Here is a 13,561-nt window from a genome sequence, read left to right on the forward strand (position 1 = left end):
AAACTACAGACTATTTTACTTTGAAAAAGAACTATTGTGTATCTACAATAACTTTTTCTAATTTTTTTTTTACAGCATTACTTCATAATCATGGTTCAAATTATCAGAAGCTGAAGCTATCCCCCAACCTCCTCTGAAGATACTTTTCACTTACAGTAGCCCCAATTTCTCACTACAACAAAGAGAATATGAAAATCATCAGGTTTTTTTAATAGTAATTAGAACCAAATTTTGCACTTATACTGTGGTTTAACATCCAACATCTAAATTTTGATTGTTCACTCAAGAAGTTAGATGAACATACTTATTATAATTCCTAAAACATATGCTCACAAAATCAGGAATATTTAAGAATATTGAAGATACCAGATATCCTGGGATCCAAGTTAACTTAAATGTCTGTCAACTATGACAATGTTTCTACAATTATGATGCATCCTTTGGCCATAGTAAGTCACTTCTGTTAACTATAGCACATGGTGAAAAGAAATCCTATTTCAGATTGTTCCTCTGGATTTACATCTTTCAAAAGAAATCTGACATCTTTTCTGCCTATTAATATTCAGGCCACTAATCAAAACCATCTGCCATATCCATCACGGCAATACAAAATGGGGAAAGAATGGATAAAAATTTTTTGGAATATTTTGAGGTTCTGTTCTTTCTTTCAAATTACATGCAATATCCAAATGTTTGTAGATGGCCTAAATTTATATTAAAACTTGAATTTTTTAAATGATTTTTGCACAATAAATTACATAAAATTTCTTAATATAACCTGGAACTATAATTTAACTCTATTTTACTTGGTTATACTATATATAAATCTTGTATTCAGCAGCTACCTCACAGATCAGCAAAGTTCAGTCACCCAGGAGAGGTGCTCTTTAAAGGTCAAATGAAATTGTGCTAAAATATGGAGGATATTTTAAAGTATCAGCATAAGAGAGAAATAGTTTGGTGCTAGTATTGGCTTTCTTCTTACTCCCTCATGAACATTACTAAATTTAAAACAAAAATTACTGACCCACAAAGTAGATCAACCATGTCACAACATTTAAATAAGGGCTCGATCTTGTGAATACTCAATAATGAGGGTAAAGCTAACTATCACAAGTAAATCCATTACTGTGCAGTCGTGTTTGCAGAATCGGGCCCATAAAACTGCTAGTTACTGTGATGGGGCAAATCATATCTAAAGAAATTATCTAGTTCCAGAGAATAACTCATGAATGTATCCTATTTTATATACATTACCTGAATCACTGATTTAAAATTGATAGCATTGGCACTGTAGTATTTAAGGTTATGACAGAGAATAAATAACATTTTAGTATAAAGTCAAAAAACAACAAGGTGTTAAAATAAAAACTTGTTAAATCTATGGTTGTTGAATGTGAAAACTGGTATCAAACGGATAACTAGCTGAAATACCTCTCAGTGTATTCGAAAATAAAATAATAACAATAATAATTATATGATTATATATGATTACACTTAAATCTTGTAATGTGAGACCTAAAGAAAGTTAAATTAGGTGAAATGTCAGAATAGTGTCTTCAAGGAAAATTTTGATTAACAAAAATAAAATTAATTTTAACAATTTCCTTTGGGCTGTTAAAATATACACACAAAAATCCATGCATTTGCAAATAGATTATTAGCAAAAGGAAAAATCTGAATTAATTTGTTTCTAAAAGTGAAAAAGGATGTATATACAATTTTTTCCCTTTGTTCTACAGCTTTCTGAAACAAATGCTAATTAAAAACATCAAGAATGTTGATGTTTCATTAATCTTTATAGAAATCATTGATATTATTTTACAGTTTCCTCCTAGTTTCTCATACATCCTTCTAGTTTCTCAATTTATGGACACTTAAGTAGAGAATGTCTTTTGAATAAATTATTTCTTAAGAAAACAATTACATGCTAAATACAGCAGCGCTTTTAAAAAAGCGATAACGAAGAGCAATGTGAATGTTTGTATTATTTCTATTTGGTTATTACTTATAGCGACATTCAGCGACATCGTGCAAATTCCAGCTACATAAGTGCAGTTAGCAAAATTACTCTACCCCAGAAGATTTTCTTGGTTATGACCATCTTGCGACATGCTGAGATGAAGGAGGATCACTCATGTGGCTCACTGACTAGCCGAGGTGGCCCATCACTGTTCTAGAGCGTACACCTCTGCCTTCCAACACTCCTGCATACCCCATTGCAGTGTTTCTTAAACAGTTGTTTCCGTGAACAACTCCCAGGTGTGCCACAACCTCTTCTTTGTTTTTGTCACTTCTTTGTTTTTGTCTTTTTTTTTTGGTCTGATGACAATTTTTTTTTAAAGAAATTTTTTATAGGTGTTGCACATAAAAAAATATTATTGTTTGGTGTTCCGTGGTCTCAAAAAGTTTAAGAAACACTGCCCTATTGGTTCTCTAAGTTTTGACCCTTTTACCCTCACATCTGTTCCTGGTTATTTGCCTTTTTTGTCTCCTGAACTCAGTTGAGTCCTGGCTTCAGTAGCTCCTACATAGGGTGGGGAGTGGCTTTTAGCTGTGGGCAGGTTTGCACCCACCCACAACCAGGTACTCAATAGGACCACTTTCTTGATGAAGGGGTGAACCACTTAATAAATTTGCACTGCTAATGTTGAGCAGTGAAAGACAGTATATTCCTGAGGTACAATGCTGGGAGCTGGGGGATTTGGTTGATGTTTTTCTCTGTATGATTCATGAGTGGCTCTGGGAGCATTCATGCAGTCTAGCTGGGTGCAGGGATCCACACTGTGTTAAGCTGAGCAATCACAGCACCAGGAGAGGTTTGCTGTTTGTTACTAGCAAAGCACTGAGAGAAACAGCCGAGGCTGGAGAGTTAAGCAGGCACAGCAGTCCCACAGTGTCAGCCTGCACCCCTGGGATCCCCTCACATGGAGAACTTAAAAAAAAAAAACTTTTCACTTTATTTAGGTATCTGAAGGAAAGCAAAACTTTGTGAAAATCTGACCAAAGAAATAGAGGGTTATGAAGACTTGCCATCTGCAAGCTTACATTGCTTTGAGCCATTTCATTTTTTAAGTGAAATACTGAGGAATATAATCTCATCCCAAATAAACTACCTATGTTTATATTGAAAACAGTTTATATGTACTTAACCTTAAACATGTGAATAGTCCACTGATGTAAATGGTTAGGCTTGCACAGCAACAAGGAGGTACAGGTCTGAGATTATGAACTAAAATAGCCACTTCCAAATTATCAAATCCTTCCGCATACACAATACTCACTGACCTCATCAGTTTTTCTACATATAGAAGAAAAGAAAAGAATAAAGGAACATAATATATGTATTTACATAACTATGATGCCTACAAAGGAACCACTGCAATCTGTTGGATAAATATATAACATGCTTAAACTAATCTAGAAAAAAATATAACTAATCAATAAAAAAGGAAATTCAAGTGTCAAGTAGTTTTGGAGGGGAGGAAAGAAGAAACTCACCAAAATCTGCAAACACTGATTGTCCAACAACTATCACGTCTTCAGGCTTTTGCTTTATGTCTGTGGCTTTGGAGAAATTCCCATCCTATCAAATACAATAAATATACAACATAAAAATTACATTAATGAACTGCAAACAAGCCAATGAAAATTTGAAGTGTATACTAAAGACTAAAAATAGCTTCTAAAAAGGATTAATGAGTGAAACAAGCCTTACTTAGTATTAATGTAAACATAAAAATTATCTTCCAGATTATTTTGATTAATAGAGTAATAAGTTGTCTCACTTCATTACATTGTTTTGAATATTTAGATACCTTTATCATATGGCTATGCCAATGCAATAACCAAATCTTTTCCTACAAACCGTTCTAAATGTGGATATTACTACTTACTCTTGTTGACTTCCATAAAAGTCCATGCAAGACTAAGTATCTGCACACCAGATTAGTGTGGAGGATGAGGCTTTAGTGTTCTAAACAACACAATTTTTCCTAGTTAAATGACCTTTTCCCCCACTCAAGAATCCTTTTTAGAAGTTATTTGTAGTCTTTGGTATATTGAGATCTCTATTGTTAGTTTGTAAATTTTTCATATTTTGAAGACTGTCCATATTTTTCTAATTCATACACTATTAAGGATCATAGACTTTGCTCCCTAGATGAGGTTTCTTTAAGGATAGTTTTCTTTTGCCCTTTAATTATAGCTATTTTTTTCTTCAAGTATAATCTGTAACTAATAGTGGCTTAGAGGACAAATTAATCAATATACTGTATTGCAAAACCCCAATGATTTCCCCAGCACTGTTAAAAACTCACATTGTTTTATCTATAAGCAGTTCCAACAGAATTATCTTACTGCAGCACTGACTTTGATATCCTTACAGATGCTAGCCATCTCATTGCAGTTAAGTAGAGGTGGGGAATCTCAGTGTGCAGGGGCTGGATGTGGCCCCCCAGTTTGCCTGGATCCAGCACCTGAAGCTCGGGATACCCCTTTCCCCCAAGTACTGGGGAGCCTGTGCTGGCACTCCAGCTACGTCACTGCCCCACAATGGGGCTTTAGCACACAAAATCTACTAGGCTAGGCTCTCTAAGCTGTGATGTGGGAGGGGAATGTGGAGAATGTCCTTCTTTTCAGTTGAGGGCCACGTCAATGAGAGATTTTTTTTTTGTTCTCGCTTGTATGTAGCCCGACTGACTTTTCTGTGTATCAGTGGGCCCTGTTCCAAAAAAGGTTCTCCACCCGTGAAGTACTAGTTCCTATGTCAAGTGGCCAGAAAAGAAAGACTAAGGCCAGTACCTATAAAGCATTTTATAGTAGATCAAGCAAAGAACAGACTTTGTTTCAGAGCAAGTTTTAATTCTGAATAATTTTTATCTTGATTAAGAAACATGTACCCTTGAACCTCTGGGAAATCGGGTATGCTGGATTTAAGATTTAGCTGGGCTAGGGAGTATACTGCAAGGGTTGGGGTGTGAGGGATGTGTGTGTGGGTAAGGGACTTAACTGGTGCCCTACTCCCAAAGGCACATGTGTCTTCGCCCCCTGCATCGATCCCAGATATCACCTCCACCACTATGGGAGAAGCAGGGAAAAGCTGCAGGGAAAGTGTGTCACTGTGCTGTTATTTCCCTAGTTAGGACACCTGAAGTAAGGCGGTTCAAGGGCATTCTGTGTTAAAGTCTCTGAAGGATTCAGTATCCAAACTGTACTTCTTGACTTGAGTAAATTTTAGATTTTACGTTTGAGACCCCTATAAATGCTGCATGTGGTATTTATTTATGTGGGAGTTAGAGTGCAGACATTTGCACTAGAACATGAAATAACCTGCCAAACACTGAATTCTTGTCACCTCTGATCCCCTGATGACAGAGACGGAAATGTATTTCAGATTAGAAAGAAGAAAAAGAAAAAGCCCCTGAAACAGTAAAATTCATGTTTCTGGATTACTCTAATTCTACTCAAAGACTTCAGTTATTGAATGTAAGTTTTCAATAACCTTGATGCCAAAAGTTATAATTTATCCAATAAACCTTAGAAAGCAATCTCTAAAAACATTTGCATGGACTTCACTAATGAAAACATTTTAAATTATATGTATTTTTCATACAATTATAAATCCATATCCCCCATCATCTAGAACAGAAGACAATGTATGTGATAATAATTACAAATACTTATTTACTGGAAATTTCATTACACGTAAAATAATTATTTTCACTTTTGACATATCTTAATGCCATGAAACTGTTTATTTCAACTTAAACAAAAAACAGGACTGTGTAGCACTTTAAAGACTAACAAGATGGTTTAATAGGTGATGAGCTTTCATGGGCCAGACCCACTTCCTCAGATCAAATAGTGGAAGAAAATTGTCACAACCATGTATACCAAAGGATACAATTTAAAAAAATGAACACATATGAAAAGGACAAATCAAATTTCAGAACAGAAGGGGGATGGAGCTGGGGGAAGAGGGGAGGGAGGTAAATGTCTGTGAGTTAATGATATTAGAGGTGATAATTGGGGAAGCTATCTTTGTAATGGGTAAGATAATTAGCGTCTTTATTCAAATTTGCGTGTCAAGTGTCGAATTACAGACAACCACCTAACCTCAAGATGATTCTTACCAACAACCACAGGACATACCACACTAATACCAACCCTGGTACCTTCCCTTGCAACAAACCATGTTGCCAGCTTTGTCCACATATTCATTCTGCTGATACCATTATTGGACCTAACCAAGTGAGTTATAAGATCAAGAACACATATTCCTGCGCATCCAGAAATATAATTTATGCAATCATGTGCCGAAAGTGTCCGTCCGCTATGTACACTGGACAAACATCTCAGACACTTCGCCAAAGGATCAATGCCCACAAAACAGATATCAGACAGGATCACAAAGAAAAAACAGTTTCTTGCCATTTCAACCAGAAAGGACATTGTCTCAATGACTTGATTACCTGCATCCTGCTTCAAAGACCTTTTAAGACTTCACTTCAAAGAGAATCCTCTGAACTGTCATTCATGCTTAAATTCGACACTTTACACGCAAATTTGAATAAAGACGCTAATTATCTTACCCATTACAAAGATAGCTTCCCCAATTATCACCTCTAATATCATTAGCTCACAGACATTTACCTCCCCCCCTTTCCCTCCCTCCTTCTGTTCTGAAATTTGATTTGTCCTTTTCATATGTGTTCATTTTTTAAATTGTATCCTTTGGTATATATGGTTGTGACAATTTTCTTCCACTATTTGATCTGAGGAAGAGGGTCTGGCCCATGAAAGCTCATCACCTATTAAACCATCTTGTTAGTCTTTAAAGTGCTATACACTCCTGTTTTTTGTTTCAGCTGCACCAGACTAACACGGCTACATTTCTACCTTTATTTCAACTTGAGACTCTTGTATTTATTATGAATTTTATTCCATTAGCCATTCAACAGTGGATGTTGATTTTTAGGTAGGAGGAAAGGAGGTCCCTCTTTCTGTAAGTAACTTCTAAATAGCATTTTTCTTGTCTAAAACTTTGTAGTCTGTAGCCTTCTGAAATCCATAAAACAACACAGAACTGGTCCACAATGTAAGTAATTCAGAACCAATCTTTTACTGGACTGGATAATTCCATCAAAGCATGGGAATGTGCTTAAAATGACATTTATTAAATATGCTATATAGCTCTGTATGTAGAGATGGCAAATTGAATTATGAGTATATAAATCCACTTAAGAAGTCTAGTGACACCAAAAAAAATGTGAGGGAAAAGTTCCAATGGTTTGTATAGTCATCAGAACATTGAGATGGAATTATAGCTCTCAAATGATTTTTCCCATCCTCTTTGGAGATGCTGTTTCTAAAGTGCACTAATGTGCACATTAATTGATCAGTGTAGAGCCTACTGGTGCACATAAGTTTTCTTAATGTACTTCAACATAGTATTTTTTCAAGCAGCACCATATTAATCCACACCACTAGACTCTATATAGCCCAATTAACATGTAACATGTTACATGCTTTTGAAATCACAGTCTTAGGGTACATCTGCACAGCAACATTATTTTAGAATAACTAGCATTATTTCAAATAACTTAGTCTGCATCTACACAGTAGACAGTTATTTCGAAATAATGTTGAAATACTATCAAGCTGGAGGACTTCTCATCTGACTCCTGTAACACTCACTGTATGAGGAGTAAGGGAAGTTGGAGGAAGACTGCTCTATTTCAAAATAAGTACTGCGTAGATGCTCTCAATTTTGAAATAAGCTACACAATTGATGTAGCTTAATTGGAGTTGCTTATTTCGAGTTAGATGCACCCTTATAGAGCACATTACCCCACCACTCTGATATCATGGTCAAGTTACAACTGATCTCTGCTTCAATTGTCTCCCTTATAAAACAAAGCTAATCAGACTTTATGTATTGTTGCACAGTTTAGCTCAGTAATTTAGAAAGCATTTTGTACAACTTGTTTTGACATACTGTAATCTAAATTTTAAGATTTTTTTATTAATGATGAGCAGGTTTGTTGAAAAAAAATCAAAGTATTACAACAGGAACCAGACATAAAACAAAGGAATATAGCAGACCTATATGCACTAGTTATAGGCTATCGTAAATCTACATATTATAAATTAATGATTTTTTTATTTTAAGTGTTTAAATAGTTTATTGCCCCTCATCTTTCCTGAAAAAGTTCAATTAATTTAATATATGCAGTGAATAATGCTATTTTTCTTAATTCTTTTATTCTCATCTGCCAAATTTCTACAGCTGACATGTTTTTGCACTCACAATGAAAATATATACTGGTTTAAGTCACAAAGAAAGTCCAGACATCGCAGAAGGAGAAGAAAAGGTTTAAATCAACTGATTGTATACTATGCCACTGTACTCAGTGAAGTCTTTTAAGAAAGCTTGTAATGTTCTGAACTTGATAGCCATTATGGGAGATGTATACAGACGATGGATTATGAATTTATGTGTTTGTGTATGCAGAAAACTGTGCTCAAAGTTCAGCTCCATTGCACGGGAAGTGTGGTGAGTAGCCAGTCATAGAGGGACACCCGCCAAGCCAATTATTTACTTGAAACCTATCCAGTGCCCATCCATTGTCCAAGTCAGGGAAAGACAATTAAAGTATATTAGAATTAATGAAAAGATGCCGAGACATCCCCAGAATTTCCCCACTTTGAATTACATGAGTCACCGTGACACGGGAGGGGAGAGAGTGGGGGAGAGAATCAGTTGACACTAAAAAATCCCCACCTTGGAAGCATGATCTGTCATTCAAAATCTGAGCAACAGTTTCTATGTGGGAAGCTGCCCATGAATACCAAATCATCCCTATAACAAGGAGAGCATTCCAAGAAACTGTTCAATGCAAATAGGTAACTTGTAGTAGAATAGAGATTTTATCTATTGTGGGAGTCTAAAGCCTAAAGTTACATCTATGCTTATTTTATGTGCAACTTGCATATGTTTACTTTCCCTTACTATTTCATCATTAAATCTGTGATGTTTCTCTTAAATAAACTTTGTTTTTATCCCAAGTAGATCTGGTGTGTGAACTGCAGTGTGTGTCAAAGCAAACTGATAACAGGGGAATTGGTTTCACATCTTTGTTTGGGGGAAGGGAGGGAAAGAAAGGGATGACGAACCAGAGAAGAATGCCTTCAGTATATGATATTTAAGAACTCAGGAAGACTGATGTAGGGAGACTTGGAATGGAAGGGCTGTTGCTGTTACCTTGCAAAGAATAACTAGACTGGTGTCTGGGATATGAACCACAGATGTGCAGCACCAAGGTACAGAGCAGGCCATGACAGAATCTTTTACTGTGGTGTTCTGGTGTTCCCCAAAATGTCAGAGTACCCGTGTTTAAATTACAGGACATTTTCCTAATACTATACTGATAGAAATTTGTGGTGGTGGTGGTAACAATATCCTTAAGATAGATTAGATAGCTATCACCGTGGTTTTCAAACTGGGATGTATGTTCCTCTGGAAAAAATTCTGCAATGGCAAATACCACATTTTATTATTTTCAAATTGTGGAGCACGGAGGAACATTTCAGAAGGCGCGAGAGTCAATTTCAATGTTTGAAGCTGAGCTCCTGTTCTGAGTTACAATTTTTGATCATACCTACGGCTGCCACATGGTTTCAACAAAAATACCAAACTCTTCTCCCCCCCCCCCCCCAAGTTGAGACCAAAGTTATTGAGTAAAAAAACCCCCCCAAAACCAAAAAAACCCAAACACCCATACCCCAAGAGCATGGCCCCTTTAACTGCGTGTAGAGTCTCAGAAAGAGAAGAGGTTGCTTCCCCTTGCTCAGATCTTTAGCTTTTTTGCCAACGGCCATCTTGTTTTCTTGGTTGAGCAAGAAGGGAGCTTCCCTGCAGAACCAGGTAAGCAGGGGATCTGGGGGGAGGGAGGGAAGAGGGGGCTGGGACCAGTTGCTGAGTGTGTCGTATGGTTACCAGGTGTGCAGTATTTTTGTCTCCTGGCAGGGAAAAAAACAGAAAATACGGAATATTTTGGGTGTCTGGAATTAAAAAATTTTTTTTTTACTGGACAGGAGGTGAAAATACCGGACACCTGGCAACCCTAATCACACCCATTCCCCCAACCCAGACAGGCTGTATGGTCTACTGAAGCGAATTGAATATGAAGGTAGTACTTCGTCCCTGAGTCTTGCCGGGCTGGCCCAAGCCACCTGGGATTAATTCTTTCTCCTCAAATGTTCCTCTCTGTTCTCCTGGGATGTTGGGGCACAATTGAGAAACCTCTACAAGCTGCTGCTAAATGGAATGCATAAATCTGAATAAGCATGTGCCCCTGTGTGCCCACCTCCTCTGCCACCTCTGCATTTTCTGCAGGTAAGGAAAATGGCATGCATTCTATACCAAAAACTGCATTGAAATATACCCTAGGTCAGGGCTACTCAACTTTGGAAGCTCCTTAGGCCACAATGATACTCACAGCACAAGCTGAGGGTCGCAGCTTAAGTGTGGTTGCATATACATGCAAATAGCTTATTTCACACTGATGGGGATGGATACACAGATAAAGGAAAGACTACACAACCCACAGGCCCCATTCAAGTCAGTTCTGCTGATATTAATCAAATGTAATATTTACCTGATTTCCATCCACATGATAGCACTTCTAATGATCAATGACACTCCAGGAATGTAACTACTAAAATGCATATCAACAGAAGACCACTGACTCCTCTTTTGTTTTGGCTCCTACCTGCAGGATGCAGTGTTGAGCCCTGTGTAAACCCAAACCGCACCACGGGCTGCAAACAAACGGGCCACAGGCTGTGTGTTGAGTAGCCCTGCCCTAGGTGCATAAAAGCATACTTTTATACTTCCCATTAAGGACTTAAAGGAGCATATATTGTTCTCTATATAATTATTGATATTACAGGAAAAACTAATGATAAGTAATATGAAGTAATGTTAAAGATGCAGTCTTGATCAACCATTGCAGGTCTCTCCATTTTACTTTTTTTTGACTTAAAGCAAAAGTAATTATTGTTAGATGAAGAGGGTGAATATCTTTATTCTAATAATTTTGATGCAAAGCTGTTAAAAATATACTATACAATAAATGTAAGTGTTAGTTTATCAGTGTGTCCTCCCATACTAATGTACATGTTAAGCAAGGCATCCATAAAAAGTTTTGTAAAAAAATTCAATGTAATACATATATTGTACTTAACACTTTATAGATTTCTTACTCAGCATCTATTACAGCCTTAATTTACAACTATAAAAGTGACCTCTGATTGATTTGGTAGAATGGCTGCAGCACATACATGTTGCAGTACAGAAAGATAAGATTTTAGTATTAACTCAGTAATAATCCTGAATCTAGATTCTAACTTTTATACTAATATTCTTTAATGCTGTTCTGGAAAAGTAAAGGTGTGAGAAACAACCTCCTCAAAGTACTCAGTACAAGGGGCTTTCCTGGCATAAATAAAACCCTGTGTAGATACAAAATTTGCATCTGCATCTGCAAAAATGATCTGTGGATATCCATGTTCACATCCACAGATGCGAATATCTGTGGAAATAAGGTGGACATCCACAAATTTGCTGGATTCTAGATACGGCTGCAGATATAAATTTTGTATGTACAAAAATGAGCCACAGATATCTACATCCACACCAAAGAATGCAGATACAGTGGATATAAAGCAGATATGAAGCAGATTTGCAAGGCTCTAGACTCTATTGTGGTACTGTTCCAAGTTTTAGTTATAGGGTCAGGGTTGGATGGCACGGAATTGCAGCTATTTTCTGCTTTTTAAGGTCTACAGGGCAAACAGGAAGCACAGAACAGCATTAGAGCAGCTTTGAAGCTGCTATAATTTACGAGGGGACCGACAGAGGACTGAACATCTTCAGAATATGGGGCTATATTGCCATCAGACAGAACAGGAGTAATTTCAATATCTCTTCCTAAATAAAGCATGACGGCCAGGATATTATTTGATCCATTAAGATCCCAACTAAAGAGTAACTTTTTAGTAAAAATAGCTTAACATTTGCAGATATTCAGACAACTTGCAGTAATGGTAGAAAAGTGAAAGGAGAAGTGCAACTATGGTTGTTTTAAATCAGGGGTGGGGAACCTCTTCTGGGTCAGGGGCGGCTGACCCCCAGAAAAATCAGTTAGGGGCTGCACACAAGTGAGAAGCCCCAGAATGACAAGGAGAAAGACACTCCCCACAGTGCCCTGGCACACCAGATCCTAGAGGGGCTTAGGTTAGTAGATTTTATGTGCTACACTCCTGGGGGTGGGTGGCTGTGGTGCTGGAACATCCAGCCCCAGGGCCTGAGGTTCTCCACCCGTTTTAAACATTACGTTGTTTAATTCGTTCTGAAACATAAAAGTAGGCATAAAATGTATAGCTATCAAAATAACTAAGAACACCTGCATTGTTCAAAGCTATGAGACAGCATCATCATCTCCTCAGACGTTTCTATCAAAAAAAATTATTTCTCTGTTTAGATGTTTTCACATAATTCTTGAAGTCTCTATTGTTACCAGAATTGATTCCCAATTTAATTTTCTACTCATCCACGCTCAGCAAAATGCCTGAATTGCATTTTTTTTTTAAATCTCAGACTACCTAATGGCTTTTTCTTAATTGTTACAAGCCAACCGAATCATAGCTTTTAATATAGAGACATCTTGAAAGGAGATAGTCAAGAAATGGCCTTCTTGCCTAGAAAGATTAATTCCTTTTGTTTGTTTTTCCTTTTTTTTCAAAATACTATGAATTATGGGAGTTTCTTGACTATAATCTATACAACATGTTCCATAGGGTATATTGCATCATCTAAATCTCTCTCGCTCATAAAAGTCTTTTATTTCTGCCCTGAAATCTTTTTAGCCACATTTAAAACAAACTAAAAATATCCAAGCCTGGAGGCAACAAGGAAAAATTACTTCTTTGAAAAGCTCTTTCCCCATAAACCATCATGCTGACAAAGTAAATGACAGTAACCTCTTACAACAGCTGACACCACAACAGGCGCCCTGTTAACATGTGCATTAGGGCAGATTGATTGGTTTAATTGGCAGTCATGCTAACATCCTGCAGAGGAACTGATGCTGAGTGAATCATTTCCTCCAGCAATATTCAGCAGTTTGAATGCAACAGTGCAGCTACGATCTCTTATCAACTCTGTTTATTCTTGAAATCAGTATCAGGTGACTTCTTTGTTTTACATTTCTTAAAATTATGTTTTGCATAAGACGATTGCTTTATTTTACTCCTTACCTTATTTACCCATGTTTCAAACTGAATTTGTTGGGAACTTGATAATGTTGTAAGGAACAAATCTGGAAAGACAAACAAAAGAATATAAAATTTAATATATTATTATACTCATGTACTCTTAATTCTAAATATATTCATTTATTTAATAACATAGTGGTTTTTTAATGTATAAATAAATGGATCAAAACAACATAAATAAAGAGCTTGTTTTCAGCCCTGGGCCTCTACTGACACAACT

The 13,561-nt window shown here is 36.7% G+C and overlaps 1 protein-coding gene across 2 annotated transcripts in view; it reads right to left on the bottom strand.

Annotated features, from left to right (window-relative positions):
• The window catches only part of ITFG1 (integrin alpha FG-GAP repeat containing 1), a 219,877-nt gene that overhangs the window by 140,733 nt on the left and 65,583 nt on the right, over positions 1–13,561 (bottom strand). For both annotated transcript variants that reach the window (XM_075940203.1, XM_006121184.4), the window contains exons 7-8: positions 13,324–13,385; positions 3,502–3,586 (exon numbers count right to left, since the gene is read on the bottom strand). In XM_075940203.1, the coding sequence (XP_075796318.1) occupies positions 3,502–3,586; positions 13,324–13,385 (147 nt within the window). The remainder of the gene's footprint in view (positions 1–3,501; positions 3,587–13,323; positions 13,386–13,561) is intronic.

The sequence above is a fragment of the Pelodiscus sinensis genome, chromosome 12, assembly GCF_049634645.1.
Source record: "Pelodiscus sinensis isolate JC-2024 chromosome 12, ASM4963464v1, whole genome shotgun sequence".
Lineage (NCBI taxonomy): Eukaryota > Metazoa > Chordata > Testudines > Trionychidae > Pelodiscus > Pelodiscus sinensis.